This window comes from Nesoenas mayeri, assembly GCF_963082525.1.
Source record: "Nesoenas mayeri genome assembly, chromosome: 20".
Taxonomy (NCBI): Eukaryota; Metazoa; Chordata; class Aves; order Columbiformes; family Columbidae; genus Nesoenas; species Nesoenas mayeri.
Genome location: NC_137569.1, coordinates 3,887,648 through 3,913,870, shown reverse-complemented (window position 1 = coordinate 3,913,870; position 26,223 = coordinate 3,887,648). Strand labels below are relative to the sequence as shown.

The 26,223-nt window shown below is 50.8% G+C and overlaps 1 protein-coding gene across 1 annotated transcript; it reads left to right on the top strand.

Moving 5' to 3' along the window:
* The first annotated feature begins 534 nt into the window (after positions 1-534).
* CPD (carboxypeptidase D) lies at positions 535-26,105 on the top strand. The gene is made up of 21 exons (XM_080356877.1): positions 535-1,220; positions 3,534-3,781; positions 10,905-11,047; positions 11,499-11,668; positions 12,260-12,627; positions 12,737-12,928; positions 13,812-13,979; positions 15,136-15,245; positions 15,463-15,565; positions 16,036-16,178; positions 16,823-16,992; positions 17,572-17,883; positions 19,138-19,333; positions 19,615-19,750; positions 20,539-20,688; positions 21,084-21,179; positions 21,271-21,335; positions 21,488-21,619; positions 22,003-22,188; positions 22,501-22,600; positions 23,252-26,105. The coding sequence occupies exons 1-21, from the start codon at positions 550-552 to the stop codon at positions 23,476-23,478; spliced, it is 4,086 nt and encodes a 1,361-aa protein (XP_080213003.1). The 5' UTR covers positions 535-549; the 3' UTR covers positions 23,479-26,105.
* Positions 26,106-26,223: the final 118 nt, after the last annotated feature.

Sequence of the window (26,223 nt, the reverse complement as noted above, 5' to 3'; positions counted from 1 at the left end):
TGGGCTTTTCCCCCTGTATGCAATAACTCAGGCTTGTGTTATTATTCATATCTGCCGCGCTGGTGAGCGCTGTGGACAGGCTCCGTGGGCCCCTGCCGTGCTCCTGCGGAGCTTTCAGGAGGGGAAACACTGGGTGCGGGAAGCCAAAGGCCGTTTGCTGCCGAGGGAGGAAAAAAATCACGTCTTCAAAGAGCACAAGTGGGTTCTCGCCGCCTCCTCCCGCTCTCAGCTCGGCACCGGCGCCACCAACCCCGCTCCGTGCGCGTCCCCGCCGCGGCGACGGGACCGGGGGCAGCGCGGGCCACGGCATGGGCACGGCCGGCAGGGGGCGCCGCGGCGCGCCTCAGACCCCGCCCCATCGTGACGCAACTCCCCCGGCCGCTTCTCATTGGTCAATCTCCGTCTCGCCCTAGCGGCTCGTTCCCTCCGGCCGTCGCTCATTGGCGGGCGGCGGAAGGACCGCCCACTCGTGGGCGGGGAGAGCGGCACCGCCTCCTCCCGCTGCCCGGCGGCTCGGTGGAGCGGCGAGGCCGGGCGTGCGGCGGGGCTATGGCGAGCGCGGCGCGGGGGCTGGGCCGGCGGCGGGGGCTGCTGCTCCCGCTGCTCTGCGTGCTGCTGCTGGGCCCGGCCCGCGCCGCGCACATCAAGAAGGCGGAGGCGGCGGCGCCCGGCGAGGCGCTGCGGTACCTGCACTCGGCCGAGCTGGGCGAGGCGCTGCGGGCGCTGGCGGCTGCGGCCCCCCCGGGCCTGGCGCGGCTGTTCAGCATCGGCGAGTCGGTGGAGAGGCGGCCCCTGTGGGTGCTGCGCCTGACGGCGGGACAGGAGCCGGAGCGGCCCGGCGAGGAGCCCGGCGGCGCGGCCCTGCCCGGCCGGCCGCAGGTGAAGCTGGTGGGGAACATGCACGGGGACGAGCCGCTGGCGCGGCCGCTGCTGCTCCGCCTGGCGCAGGAGCTGGTGCGGGGCTGGGCCAGCGGCGAGGAGCGCATCGGCCGCCTGCTCAACACCACCGACCTCTACCTGCTGCCCAGCCTCAACCCCGACGGCTTCGAGCGCGCCCGCGAGGGCGACTGCGGCGGCGGCGACGGCGCGGAGGGCGGCCGGGAGAACAGCCTCGGCCGCGACCTCAACCGCAGCTTCCCCGACCAGTTCGAGGCAGCCGAGCCCGACCTGGAGCCCGTGCCCGAGGTGCGAGCCCTCATCGCCTGGATGCGCCGCAACAAGTGAGTGCGGCCCGGCCCGGCCTCTGCCCGCTCCCCCCTGCCCGGCACGATCAGCCCCGTGCTCTGGGGAAGGGGAGACCCGCGGCTCTGCTCGCTGGGAGCTTCACCCTGTTCCCAGCCTCTCCTAGTGCTTCCTAGCAGGGCTGGGAGGGGGAAAGCCATTTCCCCCCTTGCTTCTCCCCAGCCTGCCTCCTGTGCTGAGTTGGCCCTTTATCACAGCCAGGGCCAGCCCTGCACCCAGTGACTGGGCTGTAACACGGGTGCTGGACAGTGTGTGTGGAAGAGCGGTTCAGTAGCCGTAGTTTGCTGGGCACTTGCCAGGGAGCCACACTAGCCCCACTGGGCACAACCCGTGCCCTGCATGCACCCTGATCTCCGTGGCCATCCGTGTGTCTCCCTTCTGCAGGAGCCTGCGGCTGGAAACTCCTGCTCATCAGCTTCATCTTGAGCTTGTCTGTGGGTCTTGCTCTTGGGGATGATAATGCTTTCACCATGAGCTGCGGGATGCTTCAAATATTTGGGGTTAAGTATATAGTTGGTCTGTGTACAAACACATAACAGAGACTTGTCTTGTACAGGGCTTCCCCCATCTTTGCATTTCATGCAAAGTTCCCTGGATTTAGCAATAATGGTCTGTGCAGCAGCGTTTCCAAATACAGGCCCTGCTCCCGTGTCGCTTTTACCCTTCTGTCGTGTTGAAGCATGCAGGACTGGGCCTTCAGCTCTCACCATCCAAGGGCAGAACGGTGGGAAGCCGCTGTGACCAGAGCGGGGCAGCCCGGGACGGGAGACGGTGTCTGTGGAGCAACACACCGAACTGTGGCCCTTCTCCCAAACTGGGGATAGAGAGAGAAACGCAGAGGGGATGGCTGGTGGTCACAGTGCACTGTGGGGCTGTTGGTTGGATCCAACTGTCACACTCGATGTTCGGATTTATCTAATGTTTGTTCAGTTTCAGGGAACAAAATTTGCTTGGACAAACTATTAAAACTTGGTGGATGCTGGTGGCTGTAGGGATTATTGCTCTAGAGGAATTTTCTGAACTGCATCAGTCACTGCTTGTCCCAAGAATAGTTTAGGACAACTCTGATGCAGCAGTTTGCAGCAAAATCCCTCCAGACTTGATTCAGCTCAAAATTGGTTACTAGGGGAACACTTGCACGTTCTTAATATCATTTTGAAAATTCCATGTGCTTTTTATTCTTTGCAAGTGTTTGAGGTGGGATTTGCATGTGAGCCAGGGTGAAACGGGAAGAACGTGGTGCTTTGTGCATGCCTCTGCCTGGCAGCACCAGTTAATGCTGGTACAATTGTTAGACTAACATAACCACTGTTAGAAAAATGGATGGGTAAACACAACTGTTTGATTAAAAAAAGAGATAGTGGGTGTAATGCAATTTGTGTGTGCTATTTTAAGCAAGGCAAAAGTATTGGTCACGTTACCTCTGCTCGGAAACTAAATCCTGTTTGACTGAAGGAGGAGGAGAGCAATTTTTCCTCTCAATGCTGTATTTGATGAAAAGAGGAAGAGCAGAGACAATTACCTTTGGAATTCATTGAAAGGCTTATGCTGCCTGTGATCAAATTGAAGTGTGACGTAGGGCATGCCGTGCTGTATTTTCTGACTTGGGCTTTTTAACTGCACTGTCCCACATCCAGATTTTATTTTTGCAAGTCAGTTCTGTTGTTCATACCAAGCGTTGCTCAGAGCTTGACGAAGAGCCGTGTACATCACTTTATGCACAGGACACTGCTTGTCTGTCATCACATTTGAGGACTTTATCTTAGTCTGCAGCATGAAACTTGCTGCATCACCATTAATGCCAGATGTCAGTTTGGGGAGAGAATAAACCCATCCTGAGAGTTGGTTTATTGCAAAAATCTGCTGACTTCCCACTGTGCTCCCCCTTGGACACTGTTCAGACCCACTGACAGCCCTGCTCGCTGTGTCGGAGGCTGGTGTTAATAGGAGGGGATGTGTCTCCCAGGACAGCGTGTCTTTTTGTCCAACAGTAGCCTACTTGGTGTCAGACAGGTGTGTATCTGTTAAGTATCCTTGGTGTAGTTGCAGCTCCGCAGGCTGATGGAGCAGGGTCTGATTGTGTCCTCTTCCAAAACCGCGTTACTGCTGGGCAGCTTGTTCAGTGCACACGTTTTGCTTCCTTGATCCAAATAGAGTTTGGAGGCTGCTCAGAACACATTTTGGGTGGGAAGGCAGCAGAATAACTGGTTGGGTGGCTGTAGCTGACTTCCTCTTGCAATTGTTCCAGTATGACTCTTTTTTTCCCCTTTTCTTCTCCTTCCCAACCTCAGGTTTCTGCTCTCTGGCAATCTGCATGGTGGCTCGGTAGTTGCAAGCTATCCCTATGATGACTCTCCCACACATAAGCCCACAGGAGTCTACAGTAAATCAGCTGATGACGAAGTGTTCAAATATTTGGCCAAAGCTTACGCGTCACATCACCCCATCATGAGAACTGGCAAACCCAATTGCCCTGGCGAGGAGGGAGAGACCTTCCAAGATGGTATCACAAACGGGGCCCAGTGGTATGATGTAGAAGGTAAGTTGTGGTGGCGAATTGCTCTAACAGAGTGTCTGACACAAATAGTTTCTTGTTCCCACTGGGGACTTGACATCCAAACCCGTGGTGATTATCACAGAGGAAAGGACGGTGGGTGAAGTGATATTTTTAGCTTTGAATGTGTTCTAGCAGCTTCAAATGAAGGCAAGCGGCATCACAGGCACACCAGTAAGTGCTTGATGAATCACAGCTTGGGAGATGTTTGTAGGGAAGAGATCACAGCGAACTGGAGGGCTCTTCCTGACCTTGTTAGATGCTGGAGAGTTACCCTGTGTGTGGGAGGCTTCATTTGCCAGATGAATTGTTATTGGGTCTCCAGACAGTTATTAAATTTTGATACAGGAAATAGGAAACTATTGGTAAAGGTATTAAACCAATCCTAAGATTCTGTGAGGTTTTTTTAACCTCCAAACTTGTAAATTTGTAACTGATTATGGAACAGTCTGCTGTGAAACTGTGTGAAATGACTTAAATGCATGGTCTGAGCTAAGTTAGCTGCCCTTGCTGAGGAAGCTAGCCGCTCTGCTGTTAGACCTGTGCAGATGGCAACAACCAGCACGGCCCGTTCTCATCTGCCAGTGCAGCAGGATCTAGAAGGGATCCAAAATTCAGTCTGCTGGGGCTTCTAGTAGAGCTCCCGTTCCCTTCATCAGGCAGCTGCTTTGGAGCTGATCTAAATATAAGCAAATTACCACCCGTTGCCCCCACTCTGCTTGTGTGAAGGTGGCTGGCTTGGCTCAGCCATGCAGTGGACTGCTCGATGTGCGTTGGTTTTGCTGAAAATGGGATTTAAATGACAGTGTGTGTGATGAGATGAGATGCTCTTGTGGCAAAGACACTGTGGGCTGGCGGGAAGAGAAATCTTGGCCGTGTCATTAGAAGAAGTTGCGCCATCACCGTGGCCCCTCAGCGGATGTTGTACAACCGCGGCCTCGCCAGACAGCGCAGAAACTTCTGCGGTGAGGACACAACCAAAACCTTGCATAAATGGTGCGGAGAAGTTGCATTGGTTTGCTCTGCTTTCCATTGTGCTAGGGCTGAGGGATGATGTGCTGAGCAAGCAGTGCCATTGAATGTTGTTTATCTTTGAGAGCTTACTACTTAACAAATTCTAATAACAAGGCGTCTTTCCAAAACAAAGGCTTCAGGTCTGCCTCCTGTCTTAACCCTGCATCCACCTTGCTTGGGAAGGAGGGAGAGGGATCCATTATTGGACCTGAACACATTGCTTTGGTGCTGGAGGAGGAAGTCTCGATTTTAGCGGTGGCTGAATCATTCCCCTGGATTTCACTGGTCAAATAAGATGCCGTGTTCAAACAAGATGTGGTTTTTATCTCTTTCTTTAGCAGCTGTGTCCTTCCCTCCGCCCTGCCGAGCACACCAGCCCTGGTGTTTGCTGGCTCAAGGTTCACTCTGCTGCTGAGAAAAGTCCAGCAGGAGAAAAGTTTGTGTAGTCTGGTGAATTTGTTTGTGAGGGAACAGGATATCCTGGATGGTCTGTGCTGCTGTGTTCTGGTGGCAGTTGTTACCAGCAAACATCTCAGTCGAGAGGTTTGTCAGCTGCAGCTCTAAGGTTTTCTGGCCTCTTAAAGGGGTGGGATGAGTGTGCTCTGAGGGGAAGGTGGTTCCAGAGCTTTGGACCCGTGTTCCCCTGCCTGCAGGGAGAGGCATTTTTTGCTGCAGCATTAACTTCTTCATCCTCCTGCAAGGATGTGAGACCTGGCTAGTGGCCTTTGGGGTCACCTCTGCCTTGCCAGAGAGCAGAGCAGAGGTTTCACCTACTTTCCTTTCACAGGAAACAGCGAGGTGTGAACTGAAAACCAGTTTCCTCGGTCCTGCCATTGCTGTGGTTTATATTATGTGCAATAGCCTCCAGCTTCTGTGACAAGCCACGATCTCAGGCTCAGCACTGAGGGCTGTAGGTGATTCGGAGGCAGGTTCATCGGGAGCGCACACTGACGGGAAGGGCACAGGTGAACTAACAGATATCATTGGGGCCAGTGCGCATGTATGTTGGTATTATGTGAAGTTACCATGTCCCGTTGAGGTTTTAGGTGTTAACATTAGTTTTTAGTAGCAGATGAAGAGCAGGCGAAGGGGAGTCAATTGTATTCTATGTGCGACAGAAGCAGCAAAACCATCAGGATGGCTGTATTGAGTCATCTGGATCGCTCAGCTCTGTGCTAAGGTCTGCTGGGGTTTGTTCTCGGACCGGGAGACCTTTCCCAGTGATTGCAGAATTTAAATGTGTGGTAAAATGAGGCTGGGGAAACCCCAGTACCCTGTGGGAGCTCCGGGGCTGCGCTCTAGAGATGACCAGGGCACACGGTTCTGTGAACGGTGCAGGGCATGTGCTTGTGACCTGTTGATCAGGTTGTGCCAGGAGAGACCGTGAAGGCTCCATGTGAAGTACAGCCAGGAAAAACAAAGAAATGAGAACATAATGTCTCAACAGGTGGAAATTTTCCTGCCACATTTTATCATGTGAAATCAAACATGCTGGAAAGCAAACGGCCTCATTGTCCTGGAGTTACCAGTTCAGGTTCATGCTGGTGCCAGACCCCATTAGCTTTGATTTGAGTTTGCAAACAAACTCTTACGTGTGTCAAACCGAGGTGGCAAGTAAAAACCACTGGAGTAATTGTTAAGGTCAAGTGTGCACAGGGGAAGATGGATCTCCGCCAGACAGCTGAATTTGGCTTCTGCATTCCAGCTGCTATAGATAAGCACGTTTGTGACTGGGATGCTTTTTAGAGGCTATCTCTGGTGTGCATGCTCTTACTCTTCCTTCCTTTTTAACCTCTTGGGGTTTTAACTACCAAGTGGCTGGTTCAGATCAAGAAAATACATGCAAGTCTGGGCTGGTGTATGGTCCAGGTCATGCCTGGAAAGCGGTTAAGACACTGTTTAAGTCTTACCTGTGGGAAGGACACGCTTGCTTTTCTTTTGTAAAGAGACAAATGTGGAAGTTGAATTCAACATAATGTACAATAGGGTATGTTGTGGGCAGCCTTGGAAAGTCTTGTTGTTATTTACAATCCCTTACTAAAAGTTCTTTTCCTTACTGGTTTGACTGTGATGTCCAAGTGTTTGAGGTGTTTCTGGTGTCTATCAGAAGGTGCTTCTCAGGTTGAAAGTGGATTTATGTTACGTGTGTGCTTACTAGGGTGTTTTAACTGTGGTTAGTGACCACACTGAGCTGCCAAACAGCTTTCAGTGGCATCAGACTCAGAGCAGTTAACATGAGTGCTGAGAGCAGCGGGTGCTCATGGCATCGCTGTGGTGGCTTCTGTTTCCTGGGCACGGCAGCAGGAGGTTGCGCAGTGCGCGCTCTGGTACAAGTTTTCAGCTCTGTCTTTCTGGGATATGCACAGTTAGCTGCCCATTTGTGTTTGCGTGAAATTCTTGTTGCAGATTTTTCTGTCTTCTTGAGAACAGTATTGGCTTGATGGTTCGAGGGTCTGATGCTTCTTTTCACACCTAATGTGAACCGCTGGGCAGTACAGTGGTGGTGCAGCTCCTGGGGCCACCCTGCCCTCCTCTTATCGCCCCGGGAAGGCTGCAGAGCTGTGTGCTGCGGCTCCGGCAGCTGGAGCATGAAACCTCACCTCCTCTGAGTTTTATTGAGTGCAGATTAATGGACCAAAACATTCTCTGGCTGCTGCCAGTGCTCACCCTGGTCTCATGCTACAAGACAATCGGTTCTGTCCACAGAATAAGCCACTTGTGCCACGTATTTAATCACGTCTCTAGCTTGCTTTGTGCTGTCTGCTCCCTCTGCACAGCAGACAGGACCGTTTCTCTGCTTTAACTTAGCTGCAGGTCTCTTATCTCCTAATGTCTGCTCCAGTGAGAGCTGGAATTGAAAAGGTTTCTGCATAATGCAGTTCGAAAATATTCCTGGCTGGCCTGAAAGGCCTCTCTTGGCATGTGCTCTATTTATGGTATCTGGATCCCCAGGCTTGACTCTAGAGAGCTACCGTGGAGCCTGGCAGGGAGCAGCAGGAGGCTCGTCCGCATGAAACTCTGCGGCACTTGTGCTGCAAGAACTCCGGGATCCTTGCCCGAAGTGCAGTCCCGATGCTCAAGGGGTGGGATGGAGCAAGACGGAGATTGTTCTGAGCATTTTTGTGACCTACTGTAAGCCAGGGACTGACTTGCTGTGGCTGTACGCTGCTCACTTTTGCATTGCTTTCCTCACTGGCAAAATAGGTGTGATGCTTCGTTGGAAGAATGAAGCTTTAACAGTGCGGGCTAAAAGACACCCTGTGATTAAAAAATGCTGGAATAAATCCTGCAAGTGATCCCAGATATTACCCAAACAAACAGGTAGAGTAGAAGCACTGTAGTCTCACAGTCCTCTGCCTTGGGTGTGCTTTATTTGCTCTGCTCCTAGAAGGTATTGCTCTGCTAAGGGTAGGCTGCCTATAAGTCTCTCGTTACACCAGGAGAGGCTGTGCAGATGGTATATGGAAAAATATGTAATTCCATATGCTGTAAAAATAACTGTCCTGCTCTGCAGTGGGGCCGTGTGAAGGCCAAATATGTGCAGCGGAAACAATCCAAATTTTCAATCATGCAATGGGCTACTTTCTCAAAGAGACAGTTTTACCAAAATTGATGTAGCAAGCCCTGATTTAGTCCGTTGCTGCTCTATTATGGGTGAGCATCTGTCCTAAATTTCCTTGAGTGGCAGATGAAGCACTAAATATGCTTCATAACGGCTCCGTTTTACGTATGGATGTTTTCAAATGCATTAGCGTCCTGCTATGAACAGATGGTTATAGGCTGGCAAATTGTTTCACTCTGCCTGGTGTTTGCTGGTGAGAGAGCAGCCTGCTGTGGGTTATTTTTCTGAGCCTGGTAACAGGAGCTGAACAAAACCGAGTATGTATCAGATTTGCAGGCCTTGTTCCTCTAACCTCTAGAACAGAGTTGGAGAGTTTTAAAGCCCTCAAACGCTTTTTGGCTCCTTGTGCTGGACAGAAAAGTCTCTTTCCTGTTTTGATCGCAGCCTGTGCACAAGCTGCAGTGCTCTTTCTGGTGGCAAGTGATGTTTGATTCGTTACAACAAAAGCCTCATGTTCCCTTGGCAGGAGGCTCCCAGAAGAATTGAGAGGAACTGGGACATCTTTGATGTGGTACCATCTCGCATACATTCCCAGGAGTCTGTTCTAAATCCTGTGTTATGCTGTCAGTCCATCTCCGCGTTACCCCGGTGTGGTGGGGCTACTAAAGTCAGAGCAGCGGTCCCAGGATGGTGAATGCTCACAGCCACCACATTGATTAGAGACTCCTCTGCTTGTCGAAGTGCTGCTGATAGCTTTTCCTGGCCATGCATTAACACAGCCACTGCAAATGCCAGAGAGCGCATTTGCGTCATGGGGCTGCCGAGCCAGTTTGGCTTCCTGAGCTCATCCAGGAGGGACCCCCTGTGCCCAGTGTCTGGGTGACACTGGTGGCAGTTGTTCAGTCTCTGGGCCGGGTGGTCTCAGGTGCTGCTGTGCAGGTTGGGAAGGGGTGGCCAAGGCCATGGCACACCCGTCTGTCCAGGTTGTAACTGAATAAGGTTGTGTAACCCAAAAGATACCATCAGTATGCATATAACTTACTGTGGTACGTTTTCCATACTGACACAACGGCCTGATTTGCTGCCGATGTTGGGAACGATCCTCTCGTGTGGCCGTGACATCTGGCTACAGTCATGTGGTGGGATTTGTCAGGGTGACTCCCAAACCTGTTTCGCAGACTTGTGGTGGTTTTGGAATGACCTTTTTACTATTGAAGACTCCCGTGAATGTTTAGAGGGCTGAACGTTTGCATTCTTCAGCAGCATGCTGGAGTCTGGGCTCCAGATCCTGGGTGTTGATACCTGCAGAGCTCACATCCTGCTGGTACATTATTCATTCCTGTTTGAGAAACAGGTTTGCTTGCTGAGGGTTGGACATAAACTTCAGCGAATGGGGTCAGGACACTTGCTGGAACAAGGTGACATTTTTGTTCCATAGCAGTGCCTGTGGTTTCTCTGAAGAGCAAGAATGGCCAGATGAGCTTAATGCTGGGAAACAACTCTGTGCACTTGTGTTTTCTGGTGCTCATGGAGGGTTGGTTGGTTTAATGCTAAGCTAGCAAGCTGTCCCCAGGTGCTGCAACATCCTTAAATTAATTGAGACTCCTGCCTTAAAGAGGAAATGTGGGATTTGGCTGCAGGGCTCAGTGAAAAGAGCAAGTTTCCCAGGTGGACAGATCTGTGCCCTGTTCTCCTGTGGGACATGGCTGCGATGGGGTCACAGAGTCCTCAGCGGTAAGGGACGTGTCATTGCCCTCCCAGATCTGAGGAGAGTTTCCCGAAGGTGACTTGCTCTCTGCACGCTGTCACCATCTCAGATCGTGCCAGACTTTCTGCTCTAAAGTAAATGGAGACTTTCAGATAAGGAGTCGGAGGAAAGGAGCAGCCTGAGGAGGCAGAGAATGGGAAGCATTGGTCTTGAGTTTTGCTGAGTTGTTTTTGGGAGAACAGCTGTGTGGTCCTTGAAACTTTCGACATGCAGATTCGAGCTGCCACCTCCCAGCTTGATAGTCTGGTGTGTTCTTTTGTGTCTGAGGCTTGTAGCTCATTTTGGGTAGATTAATGTCTCTTGCAGAAAAAGCCTCACAAATCTAAAGGTGGCTTGGAGTGCATAGCAAAAGGACTTGGCAGCAGAAACGTTCAAACTCCAGTGTGCCTGCCCTGGCCCCCAGGATTTGTAGTGTCTGGAAAATGTCTTCACAGCGAAATGAACCCTTATGGATTTCCAAGTGCTGTGCTGCCGAGTTCAGCTGGCAGAGCAGTGGGACAAAAGGGACTGTCATCTCTGAGCTGCCTGTGGCTGATTTGAACGACCCAGCGTGCTGGTTACTGGGAGAAACAGAGCTCGGTCTCCCCCAGCATATGTGCTCACTGCCATCTGATCTGACTTTTCTCCTCAGGTTGTTCACTCAGGAGCTAGGACAGCATCGTGGGGAGATGCTGGGGAGGGCTGAAGGACAGGGCAAAATGTGGATCCCATAGTGGGATGTCTGTGCATTGCTCTTGGGACATGTCTCTGCCTTGCTTTCCCAGGGGGGATGCAGGATTACAACTACGTGTGGGCCAACTGCTTTGAGATCACGTTGGAGCTGTCCTGCTGCAAATATCCACCAACCTCCGAGCTTCAGCAGGAGTGGGAGAACAACCGGGAGTCTCTCCTCACTTTCATCGAGAAGGTAGTTTGGGCTGTGACGAGGTGTAGGGGCAGCGGCTGTAAAACCCCGGTGTCCACGGTGGGCTGAGAGCACCGCGTTCAGCTGCTCCTGTGGCTTTGTTTGCTGCGTGTGGTGGCACAACTGCTGCCGTTGCCGTGCAGAGGTCTGTGGCTACAAAGCTGCTGTGTATCTCTGTGGTTCTGCCACAGTTCCCACATCCTCCACAACAGCGGAACTCCGCTCAGAGGGGCCCCATGGGGTGCAGTGTTAAACAGAGAGACCGATCAGTGTGGTTCTCACTGAGTGATGCAACGTACCTGTGTGTCCTCCATGCTGTGAACCTCCAGTGATGTTCAAAAGCATCAACATTGCTGAGACCTTGGCTTGCAGAGTCATCTGCCAGGCTGTCTCCCATGTATGAGTTGAGTAGGTGACAGTGTCTTCAGCCAGTCTCTTGCATTGTTTTCCTCAGGTCCACATTGGTGTGAAAGGCTTTGTGAGGGATGCAGTCACTGGAGATGGCCTGGAGAACGCGACCATTGTTGTTGCTGGTATTGCTCATAACATCACAGCAGGGAAATTTGGGGATTACCACCGACTGCTTGTGCCTGGGACCTACAACGTGACTGCAGTTGTAATGGGGTAATGTCTCTGGGGCAGCCTGTGTCTGTGCTGCCAGCCGCTCATGTTCCTTCACTTGATTTCTTTCCCCAAACCATCTTGTTGTGTATTTAAGGGGCTTGTCTGGCAGCTGCAGCAGTAAAGGACTCCAGCTTAGAGCTGCAGCTGTGTTTGTTCACCCCGTGCCCTGCTGCAGTAGGGTGCTGGTGGATACACAGCATTTCTGTCACCTTTGATTGCTTGTATCAACCTACATCTTCTTGGGCAAAGGAAGTGGAGTAGGATCACCCCAGTCAGAGTTTGTGTTGTCTCAAGTCTGGGTGTGAACGTGGAGCTTGCCCCTAGGCCAGCCCTGTGATACACTGTGGCTTCTTCTCCTGTAAGCAGGAGCTTTTGCCTCTGTGACAGAGCAAGGACAGCAGCACGGTTGGGTCTATGGGCACTGGGATGAGTCCAGTCAACTTGTTCACTGGTGCATCTCTCACATAGTCATTGATATCCCAGTACGTTTGGGCTGGGAGGGGTAGGCTGGAGTGGTGGAGAGGCTGCCGGGAGTTTCGGTGTCTGTTCTGCAGAGCCTCCTTGCTATAACGACTTGGTTTTTTTTCACAGTTACACACCGGTGACTAAAGAGAACATCGAGGTGAAGGAGGGAGCTGCAACAGAAATGGATTTCTCCTTGCAGCCAGTTGTCATGCCACTAGGCCTTAACGTCACGCAGTTCACAGCAACACCTGCTCCTGTCTCTACCGTCACCCCCACCCCTGTGCCTGCAGAGGCCCCAAGCCCAACCTCTCTCCATCAGCCCATCCAACCTGTGGACTTCCGCCACCATCACTTCTCAGACATGGAGATCTTTCTGCGGCGATACGCCAGCGAGTACCCCAACATAACCCGGCTCTACTCCGTGGGCAAGTCGGTGGAGCTACGTGAGCTCTATGTAATGGAGATCTCCGACAACCCTGGCAACCATGAACCAGGTGATGTGGGAAATGCTGCCTGAGAGAGCAATGCTCAGGATGCTGAGATGTCTCCAAGCCTTAATGAAGTGTTTGTAATTGTCTCTCTGGTGTGGCCATGTGTCTGCAGGTGAGCCAGAGTTCAAGTACATCGGTAACATGCATGGGAATGAAGTTGTGGGGCGAGAGCTTCTCCTGAACCTCATTGAGTACCTGTGCAAGAACTTTGGTACAGACCCTGAGGTGACCGACCTGGTCCAGAGCACACGGATCCACATCATGCCGTCCATGAACCCCGATGGCTATGAGAAGTCCCAGGAAGGTATTACTGTCTGTGCTGAAACATCTGTGGGGTTTCTAGCTCTGGGAACAAGCCTTTAGGTTCAGGGCACCTCTCTGAGAAATCTGGAAGCTTTGCTGGAGCAGAGTCTCTCTCCACACAGGGAGGCTGGGAGAAGGTTTGGTGTGTGCTATGGCATGAGTGAGCAGACCCCGTGTTGCATGGTGCAGGCAGCCAACTGATGCTTGAAGCTCTTGAAAAGAGCTGTGGTACTTCAGCAGTGCTATATGCTGCCCCTATTTGGGTCCCCTTATGGTTTGTGGCTATCCAAAGCCTTATTTTAAAAGAAGACATTCCTTTGACACAGCTCATACTTGCTGTGCTTTGGTCCATGCTCTTAATAACATGTGATGTGGGAGCCAGGCTGTCTGCAGAGCGCTTGTCCAAGGATAATATAGACTTTTATCATGATGTTGAAATTGGCAAAAACATCCTTCAGGGAAGTCCTTAAAACCGCGTGGCTCTTGCAGATTGGCAGAGCAGAGTCTGTCCGGAACGAATTTCTGGAAGCAGAGCTCTTGCTTGGGTTTAACAAAGAACTTGTCCGGCTGGTTTGCGAAGGGGAGCTCTGAGGTTTCTGCGGTCATGACATCCGGCTGCTGGGATTGTTCACGGTTCGCTGCCTTTCTGCTAGTTGTGGTCTGACTGGCACTGAGAACCTGTGCAAACAGCCACTGAAAGAGCCCTTGGACGTCTCTGGGCACAGAGCAGTGTGGGTGTCCCCTGTAGGAAGCCAGCACTGTTGTGCTTTCTGCTCTCTTCCATTAATTGATAGCTGTAAGCTCTATAGTTCAGTGCGGGGGCTTCATCCTCCTAAGTGGGAACTCGCACAGGACTCAAGCTTGAACTTGTGTTTAATTTTCAGGAGACAGAGGAGGTACCGTTGGCAGAAACAACAGCAACAACTACGACCTGAATCGGAACTTCCCAGATCAGTTCTTCCATGTGGTAGACCCTCCGCAGCCAGAAACTCTTGCTGTCATGACCTGGTTAAAGACGTACCCGTTTGTGCTCTCCGCAAACCTGCACGGAGGTACGGCAGCCAGACCGAGCTCCTTCCTTTGCACTGAGCTTTGAGGGGTGGGAGTTTGCATGACCATCTCCACCGTGTTCCAGACATGAACTGAGGAGCTCTCACAGAGCTCTCTGCCCTTGGCATGGCTGCAAAAGGGCCAGGTTCCTGCAACAGGGGTAAAGCCATTTCCAAAGGGCACAATGAGTAAGCCAAACCTTTTGTTCATGCTGCTGGAAAACTGATCAGAAGCTGGAAACAAAAGTTAAAAAACGTGTCCCCAAGCTCATTTGTAGGGTGTGTAAGAGGTTTCTGGGAGGATCACAACCACTTCTCTGAAGGGAGCACATGCGTTGGGGAGTAGTTGGCTTGTTGCCTGTTGGGAGATGGGAATGAATTGTGTCAGCAGCTAGGTCTGGGAATGTGTGCAGTGCTGTGGCTGCTGGAGTCTTTGTAGTATTTATAAAATGAAGGGAATTAGACATAATCCTGAGGGTTCCCTGCTTCAAACTGCATGGCGGAACTATGGAATTTGCTGTAATTTAATTATCTTTTTGGAGTGATCTAAATTAAGTCTCTATATTACAGCTCATTCCCTAGACAGTTTGTCTGCTGGCTGGTAGCTGTGGTAACTTGCAGGTGGTTGCTTTGTGCATGTTTAATTTTGTAGAAGTGCTGTGTGTGGGTACGAGGGAGCTGGCTGGTCTCCAGCAGCGCTGGTGTCTGGGGTTCCAGGATGCTATTAGTACAACTTGCCTATGGAAAGCATCAGGAAGCCAGAGATGTTATAATCTGTCAGAGCTTGCGATAAACTCCAGGAGGCTGAACAACTACAGCAGTTGGGCCAAGGGCACTATGCATGTTCTAGGAAATTGCTCCCCTCGCTTTCTCTCCTCTATGAAAGTGATTACAAGGTTGTGCTCATCCCTCCTCTTTGTAAGAGCCAAACCTTTGATGTGTGGTGGCTTGGGTTCACCTTCCCAACTGGGTGGGGCCTTATCTCTTCCTGTGCTTTTGTTGCCTCTTCTAGCCACTGGGCATAATGCTTTGTTTAATGCCAAGTCTTGAGAAATACAACACTTGGCACTCTTGGGAGAAAAAGAAAAACTTCCCCTATTAGGCTGAGAGATCACTTGCAAAGCATGCGAGTACAAGTCAAAGCTTGTTTCCCCTGCAGGTTCTCTGGTGGTTAATTACCCCTTTGATGATGATGAACAAGGAGTAGCCGTATACAGTAGATCCCCAGACGATGATGTGTTTCAGCAGCTGGCACTTTCCTACTCCAAGGTAAAGCTGTAACGGGAAAAAGGGCACATCCTGCTGGGTTCACTCCTGATAGCGTCGGGACCCTCCCGAGCGGCTGGTAGAGGAGAACACAGGTGCTGTGTGCCCACGTGAACCTCTGTGTTTGGTAACTCCAAACGTGTGATTAATGTTAGAACAAAAGTGCCAGTGGCTGTCGAGTGCAGAGACTCAGCTTCACGTGTTGCATCTTGTTTTTTAGGAAAACAGAAAGATGTATCAGGGAAGCCCTTGTAAGGATATGTACCCCACCGAGTACTTCCCCCACGGCATCACTAATGGGGCTCACTGGTACAATGTTCCAGGTAAAGTAGACCTTAAATCTTTTGCACTGTTTGTTCTCCAAGTTAATGCATGTGCAACTTAAAGAATTTAGTCTGATCAGTCACAAACTCTGCATTGGTCAGCCCAGGTTACTGCAGCTTAGATTTCTTTTATAACCCCTGAAATAATGCACCCAGATAAAGTTATTCCTGAGGGAAGGAATTTATAATGTAGTTTTTCTGGCTATTAGCAAAATGGTTTCCTGAAATTTTACAGCAGTATACTAGCATGAAAGGTATTTACAAGAAGGATGGTTATTTGTCTGCTATTTTGGCATCCCTTTGAAGACTGAGTCTTGCCCTGTGTAAAAGCCTCTTTGCTTCAGCTATAAAATGCATACTGTAGTTTGTACTTCACCTTTCTCAATCTGATATATACTTTTTGTTTTTAAGCTGTAGTACAATTGCCTTCAGGAGACCTTGTCATAATGTTTCTTACATTCCTGTTGTAGGTGGGATGCAAGACTGGAATTACTTACATACAAACTGCTTTGAAGTGACCATTGAGTTGGGCTGCGTGAAATATCCAAAAGCTGAGGACCTGCCAAAGTACTGGGAGCAGAACCGCCGATCTCTCCTCCAATTCATGAAGCAGGTGAGACACTTCGACCCCAAAATATTGTGCGAGCTCCCCCTGGGGTTTGTGTTAGATGTACCAGATGAACAGGTTAATCTGTGTGCTGACCCAAGTGCCGCTTCCTGGCCACACTTGGTACCTGCTCCACGGAAACCATCCTCATTGGAACATGTCTCAACTCCCCTCCTCCTCAACACACCAAAAATCTGTGACTCAGTGGTCCTTGTGGGTCCCTTCCAACTCAGGACATTCTATGATTCTATGCAAACAACAGCCAGGTGATGCAGGTGTGGGTTTTTCATTTCCCGCTACCTTGGTTTTCCCTTGCCTGGGGTGGCCTTTTTGCGCTGTCCCCATCTGAGTGGGGGCTGGTGGTTGCGCTGTGCATCTGGGCCATGCAAACAAAGGTGTGGAGCAGAGAGCGCTGTGGTGGCACCCTGAGCCACACAATTGCTCATTGTACTCAGCAGGTGCTCTTTGTCCACACCAGCTGCTGGTGAGTCTAAGCTTGAAGCCTTTTGGAACGTATTGCTCCTCTGGGAATGCTGAATGTCCGGGGCTGGGGGCTGGTGGGATGTGGGTGTCAGTGACCCCACAGCGATGCGTGGGGTGGGAGGATGAGCACGGGCTGGTGCTCAGCGGGGCTCTGGCTCTGTGCTCAGGTTCACCGCGGTGTCCGGGGATTTGTGCTGGACGCCACAGACGGAAGAGGCATTCTCAACGCCACCATCAGCGTCGCCGAGATCGACCACCCCGTGACCACGTACAAAGATGGAGACTTCTGGCGCCTCTTGGTCCAGGGGACGTACAAAATCACAGCATCTGCCCGAGGGTGAGCGAGCCACGGCACAAGGAGCTAACAGCTGCACGAGTGACTTCCCAGTCAGGAGTAGTCCCATCGCCTCTGCCTGCAGCAGGTGCAGGTGTAGGTGGTGCTCTTGCCCTCTGGTCTGGGCAGAGGCAGCAATGTGATGTCCAAGACAGCTCACCTGGTGCTGGGGTACAATCCAAATCTCCTCTTGTTTGGAGATGGGGAAGGAGTTGATAACTTAGTGTCTTTAGGGGAAATTCTCTTGCAGGCAGCTGTGCGCAGAAATGACCTCATCACTTCAACCACTGCCAAAACCTTTGGGTTAAAGCAGCCTGACGTGTTGTCCTGCCAGTCTGCCATGTAACCCTGCAACACCTGAGCCAAAAGCAGCTCAGCACCGTGTTGGGCCCTGAGCTGCTCCCAGCCCTTCTACCATTCCCATGTCCCTTTGAAATGTTCCTGCTCTTTGTTTTTATGCTTTGTGCTTTTGGAGGGAACAGTAGCAGTCCCACACAAGCGTCTAGTCAGGAAGGGGGGGTGGCTTGTTGTGTGAGATCTTGAACCCCTGACGTCTCCTTGTGCCTTCTCTTCCCTGTGTAGGTATGATCCAGTCACTAAGATGGTGGAAGTTGGCAGCAAAGGTGGGGTGCAAGTCAACTTCACTCTTTCACGGACAGACATCAAAGTGCAGGAGGGGAAGACACCAGTCTTGAACACACCAGACACCAGCGACCCCAACGAGAAGGAGTTTGAGACCCTAATCAAAGACCTGTCTGCTGAGAACGGCCTGGAGCGCCTCCTGCTCACCTCCTCGGGGGATGTCCCTCCTTACCGATACCGCCCCTACAAGGACCTTTCCGAATTCCTCCGAGCTCTCTATCTGAACTACCCCCTCATCACCAATCTCACCAGGTGAAGACTCAAAGCAGCAGCTCCCCAAGCAGCAGCCTGTGGTGGGGAGGCAGTGAAATAAGGAGCAGTCAACATAGAGCAGAGATGGGGAGTGTGTTCCTCCCTTTCCCTGTGGACCCGAGTTGGATGGAGCCCCATGTACAAGGGCATGGTGGCGGAGCAGGCACTCGCAGATCCATCCATGTGCTTTTTCCTGAGACATCGTTTTACTGGCTCAAAGCTGGGGTGCTGTTGGTTCCCCAGGGGAGCCTGGCACTGACATTGATGTCCCAGGTTTCTGCAAATACCTCTTGTTCCATACTGTTTCCTCCTTTTTCCAAGTCCTTTCTGACATCCACTCTGCTAAAGAGTCCCCAGCAAAAGTGATCAGATTTTATTTGCACATCTCAAATGGCCTTTTTTGATTGTCTGCCTTCAGATTTTAATTCAATAGTGGAAGACACATTTGCATTAGCTTGACCTAAGCCAAGGTCTCTGCCCCCTGTGCAGGAGACCAGCTGTCTGCAGTCCTTTGCTTTCCTTTGTGACCAGTAGCGCTTATCCTCTGTCAGCTTTAGAAAGCACAAATCTCTTTGTCCCAGGACCTCATTTGCTTGTTGTTACCAGGCACAACATGCTCATGTGCTGTCCCTGCTGGTGCCAAGACTGCTTTTCTGATCTGTAGCCTCTATTGTCCCTCTAGTTGCATCAGCCTCGATTGTGTTCCCTGCTTCGCTTGCGTTCAGTTTGCTAACTTAACGATGCGACTGTAGCAACAACTTCTGCGTTACTGGAAACAGGCCTGCTTTTGTCCCCTAAACCGAGTGCTTTGTAAATTAATTTGATGTCCAGATGTACCTGGCTCTGAAGGAAAACAAAACAACAAACAACAAAACCAAAACAAACCACCAACCAGCAAAAAAACACCAACCAAATTTAAAAAAACCCATCGGAAGCACAAAGGCATTTAGCAGTTCCATATTTATGGTGATGTTGTAGGCTATATAGAGATATACAAAGCATTGGACAACCTGTACATTTGAGCTAGATAGATTCTTACACAGGTGCTTGTGTTCAAACTGATGTTCTTAGTGGATGTGGTTCAGTGGTGCTGCAGGTATCTCGTGATGAGGTTGTGTTCTGTGTGCAGTGTGTGTTTGTAGCCTCATGGAGGCAGGCAGCGTTTCCTTTGTACACTGGGATTTCTCCGCGGGGCTGGGCTAGGGATGCTGCTCTGTTCCCGAGCTAATGCTGTGGTTTCTCATCTCTTGGCAGTTTGGGTCAGAGCGTTGAGTTCCGTCAGATCTGGTCCCTTGAAATCTCCAACAAACCAAATCAGTCTGAGCCTGAGGAGCCAAAGATCCGCTTTGTTGCCGGTATTCATGGAAACGCTCCTGTTGGTACAGAGCTGCTCCTGGCACTGGCAGAATTTCTTTGCATGAACTACAAGAAGAACGCTGCTGTTACAAAGGTGAGAAGCCAATGCGAGGGACCATCTTGGAGCCCTCCAGTTATATCTTGAGAAGTCAGTGCTCACTGGGAGAGGCTTGTTTTGTTAACAGTGCCTTGTGGGTTGCAGTGATCACACACATAATAGGGAGGTGGTGTGAAATCCACGGGCTGGTGGGAACCTCTGGCTGCTGATACCAATATAAGCAGCAGCTCCTAGGGTGAGATCCAGGCAAATGAGATGTACAGAAAACAAACCCTACTAATTGCACTTTATGGACTGTTTCTGCTCCTTTTCTGCAGCTGATTGACCGAACTCGGATCGTGATTGTGCCTTCCCTGAATCCAGACGGACGTGAGGTAGCACAGGAGAGAGGCTGCACATCGAAGATAGGCCAGACTAACGCTCACGGCAGAGATCTCGACACAGACTTCCCAAGTAAAGCAAACTAAAGCAAAGTGGTGTGTAGTGTCCCTGTAGAAATGCTGCTGTGGAACTCTCCTGTGAGCTGCTCTAGGCTTGGGTGTAGTTGTTTGGTTACAGATGTACCAATAAAGAGAGCAGCACTCCTGTCCTGGAGCCCAGGCAGCACAGCTGCTGGGAAGCTTCCAAAGGTTGGATCTAACTTACAGATGGTAATTTGCTGTCTCTTTATTCGCAAGGAAAAGACAAAGCAGCACTCTTTAGGAATAGGCCAGAGGTCAGACAAGGCCTAATGTATTTTTCCTGATAACTGATTTATTTCAACCCCCCATTTCTGACAAATGCCTTCTGTTCATTCTCCGCAGAAACAGTCTCCTTTTTTTAATGCTTTTCTGGTTTCCATGTGAGTGCTTGCTGTATCCATAGCACTGTATCAGTGCTGTGCTCACCCTTCTTGCGCACAGTGTTCTCTCTGGCCAGGTTTGGCTGGGATCATCCCAAGTGCTTTCTTAAGAAAATGTCGGATCGGTGCCATTGAGAGAGCAAACACACACAAAGTACCCCCTGCATCACAAAAATAAGTAGCTTGGGGAAATAATGTTGTGTCATGTTTGTTTAGTTTAGCAGATGAATTCACTCCATGGGTAGTGTGGACTAGGTGATGTCAAGTGCATCTGCTGAGATCTAACAAGTACCTTTCAATACATGCAGCAGACTTAATTTCAGACATGAACAAAGAACGTACTTGTCCTGTACGTAAACAAGAATGTACTTCCCATTTCTATTTGTTGTTCTATTTACAGGCAATTACTCCCGGTACTCGGGGGCACGAGAGCCTGAGACCAAAGCCATCATAGAGAACTTGATATTGAAGCAGGATTTCAGCCTCTCCGTTGCACTAGATGGAGGATCCCTGCTTGTCACTTATCCGTATGACAAGCCAGAGCAGACAGGTATGACTGACTCCTCCAGGGCCCTGCACACACCGTTACCTCAGGCTGTCTCTGCAGAAGTTCATTTGACCATATGGTGTAAGAGTTTCTTGCACTGGTGGTGTTCTGTAGCGTCCTTTTGTGTTCAGCCCTTTGTATGTGGAGTTGACAGTCTATAAATAAAGCTATAAAACCTCACAGGATTCAGCCACAGATCAGAACACTTAACCATTTCTGTCCCTGCAACAGTATTTCAACCTTTCCTCTGCCAAAGCTGGTCTAAGTCTGCTTTTGATACCATCCCTCAGTGTCAGAGGAAACAATGTGTATCACTGTTTGATATGAGATTAGAATGGGAATCTGCCTCCACAGTGAACAACAGTTACAATCTCAGAGTCTCACGTTTCTCTTTATAGTGGAGAACAAAGACACACTGAAGCATTTGGCATCTCTGTATGCAAGCAACCATCCGCTGATGCATTTGGGCCAGCCAGGCTGTCCAAATAAGTCAGGTATGTTTGACTGAATCCTTTAGCCCCTGTGAGCTTGTGCTGGGCTCTGCTGGAGCAGATCCATCTGACCGCTCTGTTCTTGCTCTCACAGATGAGACTATTCCTGGTGGTGTGATCCAGGGCTCTGAATGGCACAGTCACTTGGGAAGTATGAAGGTACAAGGCTTTCCATCTCTACTAAACAAGCGTTAAAAAGCATATTTGTTCTGATGTCTGGACGGCACTTCCCCACCTCCAGCTGCACTTTGCAAAACTTTTGAAATACCACTTATTTTGTTGTAACTGTGGTTTCGGGGTTTTTTTTGCAGGACTTCAGCGTTACGTTTGGTCATTGTCCTGAGATCACTGTTTATACCAGCTGCTGTTACTTCCCGAGCGCGGGGCAGCTTCCCAGCCTGTGGGCAGACCACAGGAAATCCCTCCTCAGCATGCTGGTGGAGGTGAGCGCCCTCCGTGGGTCCGTGGGAGGAGATCCTGACAAGGAGTGAAGGTGGTGGGGAGGGGGAGAGGAAGAGAGCGGTACAGAGAGTCTTTGTGTTTTTATTGGTGCTCTGTAATTACAGATGGTCAAAATTTAGGCTGCAGGAGGAATGGCTTGAACAAAGGCAGCAAGTGACCAGGAAATGTGTTGACATGAGAGTTAAACATCTGCTCTGTTTTGGCTCTTTGGTGGGCTGAGCAGTCCTTGCAATATTGTGTGCTTTTGTTTATTATGAGGGTGAGGGATGGAGAATGGGCTGTGTTCTGAGGGGAGGATTGCATCCTGTTTTGTTACATATGTGCTTGGATCTGAACATGAAGTGTTTGAAATACTTTATTTCAGGTTCATAAAGGAGTCCATGGGTTTGTCCAAGACAAGAGTGGCAAGGCAATTTCTAAAGCTACCATTGTGCTTAATGACGGTTTGAGGGTCTACACTACAGAAGGCGGCTATTTCCATGTGCTGTTGGCTCCAGGTTTGCATAACATCGATGCCATAGCCGACGGGTACCAGCAGAAGCAGGTCAAGGTATATGAATGTCTGAACTGGGGATCTTCACCCCTTTCCCTGTCATATAAAAGCATCTCCTGCTTGGGCTCTGCCTTGTTGTCTGTGTTTAGCTGCCAATTATGTGCTCAGAGAAGCTGTTTTCTGCCACTATATTAATATAATGGATGGAGAAGAATTTCCCAGGATGGCAGGGTTGTTTCAGGCAGTAGCTTTTCTTTCCATTGCGCTTGTCTTGGTGGTCCTGCCCTGCTCAGCAAGTACCTCTCTTGTCTGGATGTTTAACAGAGGTCTAAGCTTTGAGACAACCTGAGCTCTCATATCTTTCTGCAGGTCTTGGTACGTCATGATGCGCCCAGCTCTGTATTCATTGTATTTGACACGGAAAACAGGATATTTGGGCTGCCAAGGGAGCTGGTTGTAACTGTTGCAGGTAAAGTGACACTTGGAGCTTTGCTTTCTGCAGTGGTTCACACTGACAAACCACCCTTCTCTTCACCAAACTGGAAAAGTAGTCTGAGGTCTTCAGAGGGAAAGCAAGAGATGGTTGAACGCGTGATTGGCCTTGCAGACTGGTCCAACAACCCTTGGATCTGGTGATGCTGGGCTGGCAGGTGGGAGGGAGGAAGCAGAGAGTGTTGCAGGGGTCTGAAGGTTCCAGAATGGATGTTGAGATGCCTGCAATGGGGAGAGCCTGTTTGTGCATAGAGCTGGGACCTGGGAGATCTTGCTTCTTCCCCGAGGTTTCTTTTGAGCGATGTGGCACCAGTTAAGCATTAAGACTTCTATTTTTTTTGCGTTCAGATGGCTGTTCCTGGAGAGGGTCGAGTTTATACCCAGTAGTCTGCAGAGGAGCTCAGTGGTGCTTTCAGAGGCTGTGAGCACAGAAAATAGAGCCAGTGCAGCACTGCTCTGGGAGCAGCTCTCTTGTATGGTGTGTTTTCTGTGGCCTAGGAGGAGGGAGCAGGGTCACAGTGAAGTGAGGAAAGTGGTTGTGACTGTAGAAGGGAAGCGGGATGGTGGCAAGCCCAAGTCTCTGGGTTTTGGGAACATGGCATTAACTGTGATGTCTTCTTTCTGGTAGGTGCAAGTATGTCTGCTCTGGTCCTCACCGCCTGTATCATCTGGTGTGTCTGCTCAATTAAGTCCAACAGACACAAGGACGGTTTCCACCGCCTCCGGCAGCACCACGACGATTATGAGGACGAAATCCGCATGATGTCCACCAGCTCAAAGAAATCGCTCCTGAGCCATGAATTCCAGGATGAAACGGACACTGAGGAGGAAACATTGTACTCCAGCAAACACTGACACCTCCAGGCAGGACAGGAGGTTCCCATGGACCAGACCCAGTGGTGGGGGGTGATCCCTGTGGTTCAGTTCTGAAACACTAGCTTGTCCTCCAGAGATGTGGGTGGCAGCTCCTGACTTCCCTCTGCTGTTTGCTGTTCCTGTTGATGTGCAAATCAGTGGGAGTTGGAGGCTATGTTTGGGCTAAGGACAGGGCTTGTTAAAATTTTGGGTCAAGATCTGGAGGTTCACATGACATTGTTTGAAAGGCAACTTAACAGCAGAGTTCCTTGCACTTCCCCAGCATCTCAACGCAGCGAGCAGATGGTGGGGAAGTGCCCCAAGACCTGTATGGGGTCGTAGTTACAACACTCCAAAGCAGCTTCTCTACCTGTTTTGATTTTGTGTTTTCTACTCTGTGCTTGGGGGAAGACAGATCCTTCACTTGACTCCACGTTCTGCAGAGCAGCCCTTGGATAAAGACTGTACTTGGTTCTCAGCTGCTCCCTTGGAGCTTTTCCCCACCATGAGATGCTGTGACCTGCTCTGATCTGCAGTGGTTGTGGAGCACATCTGATATGTTGCTAGTTCCAGGCAGTGACTCGGTGTCCTGAAAGCTGGGGGAGATGACATCCATTCTTGATGTGAGCTGGAGAGAGGAGCGAATGTCAGAGCTTCAGCACACTCTGACAAAGTTCAGTTGCTTGCCAGCTCTGCAGTAGTGCCGTTCCTGACTTCTGGGGAAGAAACAAACTTTATCCCCATCACCACGAGTTGCTTCTCGTTTGTGTAGTAGACCTGGTGTTTGGGGTCTCATGTTAGTGTTAAAACAGCGGAGTGTCTGGAAGAGCAACCAAAGGTTGTTCTCAGCAAATGGATACACTGGTTGTGGTGGATACTATAGAAAAGCAACCAGTTACTGACTCCACCTGATCAAATTTCCTCTAGTCCACCACTGTTCAGGAGGAAACAGTGAAATCTGACCACTGCTTTGTATCTGAGCATTATTGGAGCTGCAGGGAGAGGTCATAGGAGTATCCATGGCCCAACTTCAGTCTTAAATTTTGAAGAAAAGCCGCACCATTTGCCACTGTCCACCTCATACCATTTAGTGATCAGAGCACTTTGGAAACACCCCTCTCGTCAAGCTCTGGTGATGGTGGGCATCAAATCAGCCTGCTGGCTTGGCTCTGTTCTGCTACTGCAGCATCCCTGAAGTCCGTAGCAAGAGCTCCACCTGCTTGTGTGTCGGCGGTTGTGTCTGCTGCTGCAGGGGCCGGGGCAAGGCGTGAGGAAAGGCTGAACCAATGTGCTGAAAGAGAAGGGAAAAGCAGCCAAATTCTGTTTCATAGCACTTGGCAGGAAGGTGGAAAGAGGAGCCACAGTGTGCGTCCCCAAGACACAGTAGTTTGATGTGGGTATCCAGAAGGGAAGAATGGCTGAAACGTTTGATTTCTAAAGCCTTTATATGCATCTCTGGCATTCCCGTGTGCTCTGGGCAAAAGGCTGGGGTTAGAATAGGCACTTATTTTCTTGCTGCTCATTTTTAATTCTTGCCCCACTGACCTGGAGCAGCAATGTCTTGGGCATCTCGTTTGCCCTGAGCTGATCTGTTCTCCAGCAGCCCTGGGAGATGCACAAGTGAAACGTGCATGTGGTGTCTCTGGGGAGTGTTCGCAGCCAAACGTCTGGCGGGGTCTGTGCTGCAGGGCTCTGATCTGGTCTCCTCTGGGAGAAGGGCGCAGCAGGTTCCCCATTGACAGCTCTTGGGCTGTGGTGCTCGGGGCAGGAGCTGTTCCTCACCTCTGCATGGGGTAGATGCCATTCCCAAACATCCCTGTGGCCGTGCTGCCGTGCTCATCATCTCAGCTGAATTTGTGCAACTATTTGGAGGGACAAAGATAACCCTTACACACTGGTACACCATACTCCCTCTTCCACAGGAAATTATATGGCAAGAAACGTAAGATCTGGCTGGGGAGGTGTGCTGAGAACAGGGAGATGAGGCTGAGCATTCCCTGTGCCCTAATCTCTGAACTTTTCCTACTTCTGAGGGCTCTAACAAGACACACATCTGGGGTTTTATATTAAGGTTGAGTTTGCAAACAGCTCTTGGGGCTCTGGGCTTCATTTGCGCTGGCAGCAGGTAACGGACCGAGCTGGCCTTGCTTTGTCCCACTAGCAATAGGTCTCGTTAGGAATTGGCCCTTTCCCTCTGCGAGTGCGTTTTGCAGTTAGTGTGGAGTAGCTGCCTCTTTTTAAGGTGAGTGGATTTGAGATGTTTTGCAAGCGTGTGAGACTTTTCTACGCAGCAGGACCTGCTGGGGTGTCCGGCTCTCGCTCCATTAGCGCTGGGGCCGTTTGTCGCCGGTGTCAGGAAGGCAGGAGCAGCCTCCCCTTGTCCTTTGTCTGCCTGTCCATCCGTCCATCCGCAGGCGCTCCTGTCCCGGTTCTGGCGAGGAGCCGGTCCCCTGCGGGTGCTCGTTCCCGGAGCGTGTCGGTCTGTGCACTGTGCCTTCAAATGTACATTTTTAAAAGGGACTTGAATCTCCTGGCAGCGGGACGGGGCGGCGGGAGGCTCTGCCCTCAGCCGGGCTCTGTTTTTTACCTGTATACCGAGATCCAATAATCTGTATAAAACTATTTTGATGTCCACCTGGCGTGTCTCGTCCTTCCTACCACAGGCGGTTGGGGCTCGGGGCTGCGAGGCGGGGCCTCGGGGCGCGGGGCCGCCGAGCCGTCGGGGGGCGCTGCGGCGGGAGGGCC

What these genes read in the sequence shown, in the direction of transcription:
- CPD (XM_080356877.1), top strand. Translation starts at nt 550, where the DNA reads ATGGCGAGCGCGGCGCGGGGGCTGGGCCGGCGGCGGGGGCTGCTGCTC. An exon ending in CTCCGCAAACCTGCACGGAG is followed by an intron (nt 13,980 to 15,135) that starts GTACGGCAGCCA and finishes TTTCCCCTGCAG; the next exon opens with GTTCTCTGGTGGTTAATTAC. An exon ending in AGAACGCTGCTGTTACAAAG is followed by an intron (nt 19,334 to 19,614) that starts GTGAGAAGCCAA and finishes CCTTTTCTGCAG; the next exon opens with CTGATTGACCGAACTCGGAT.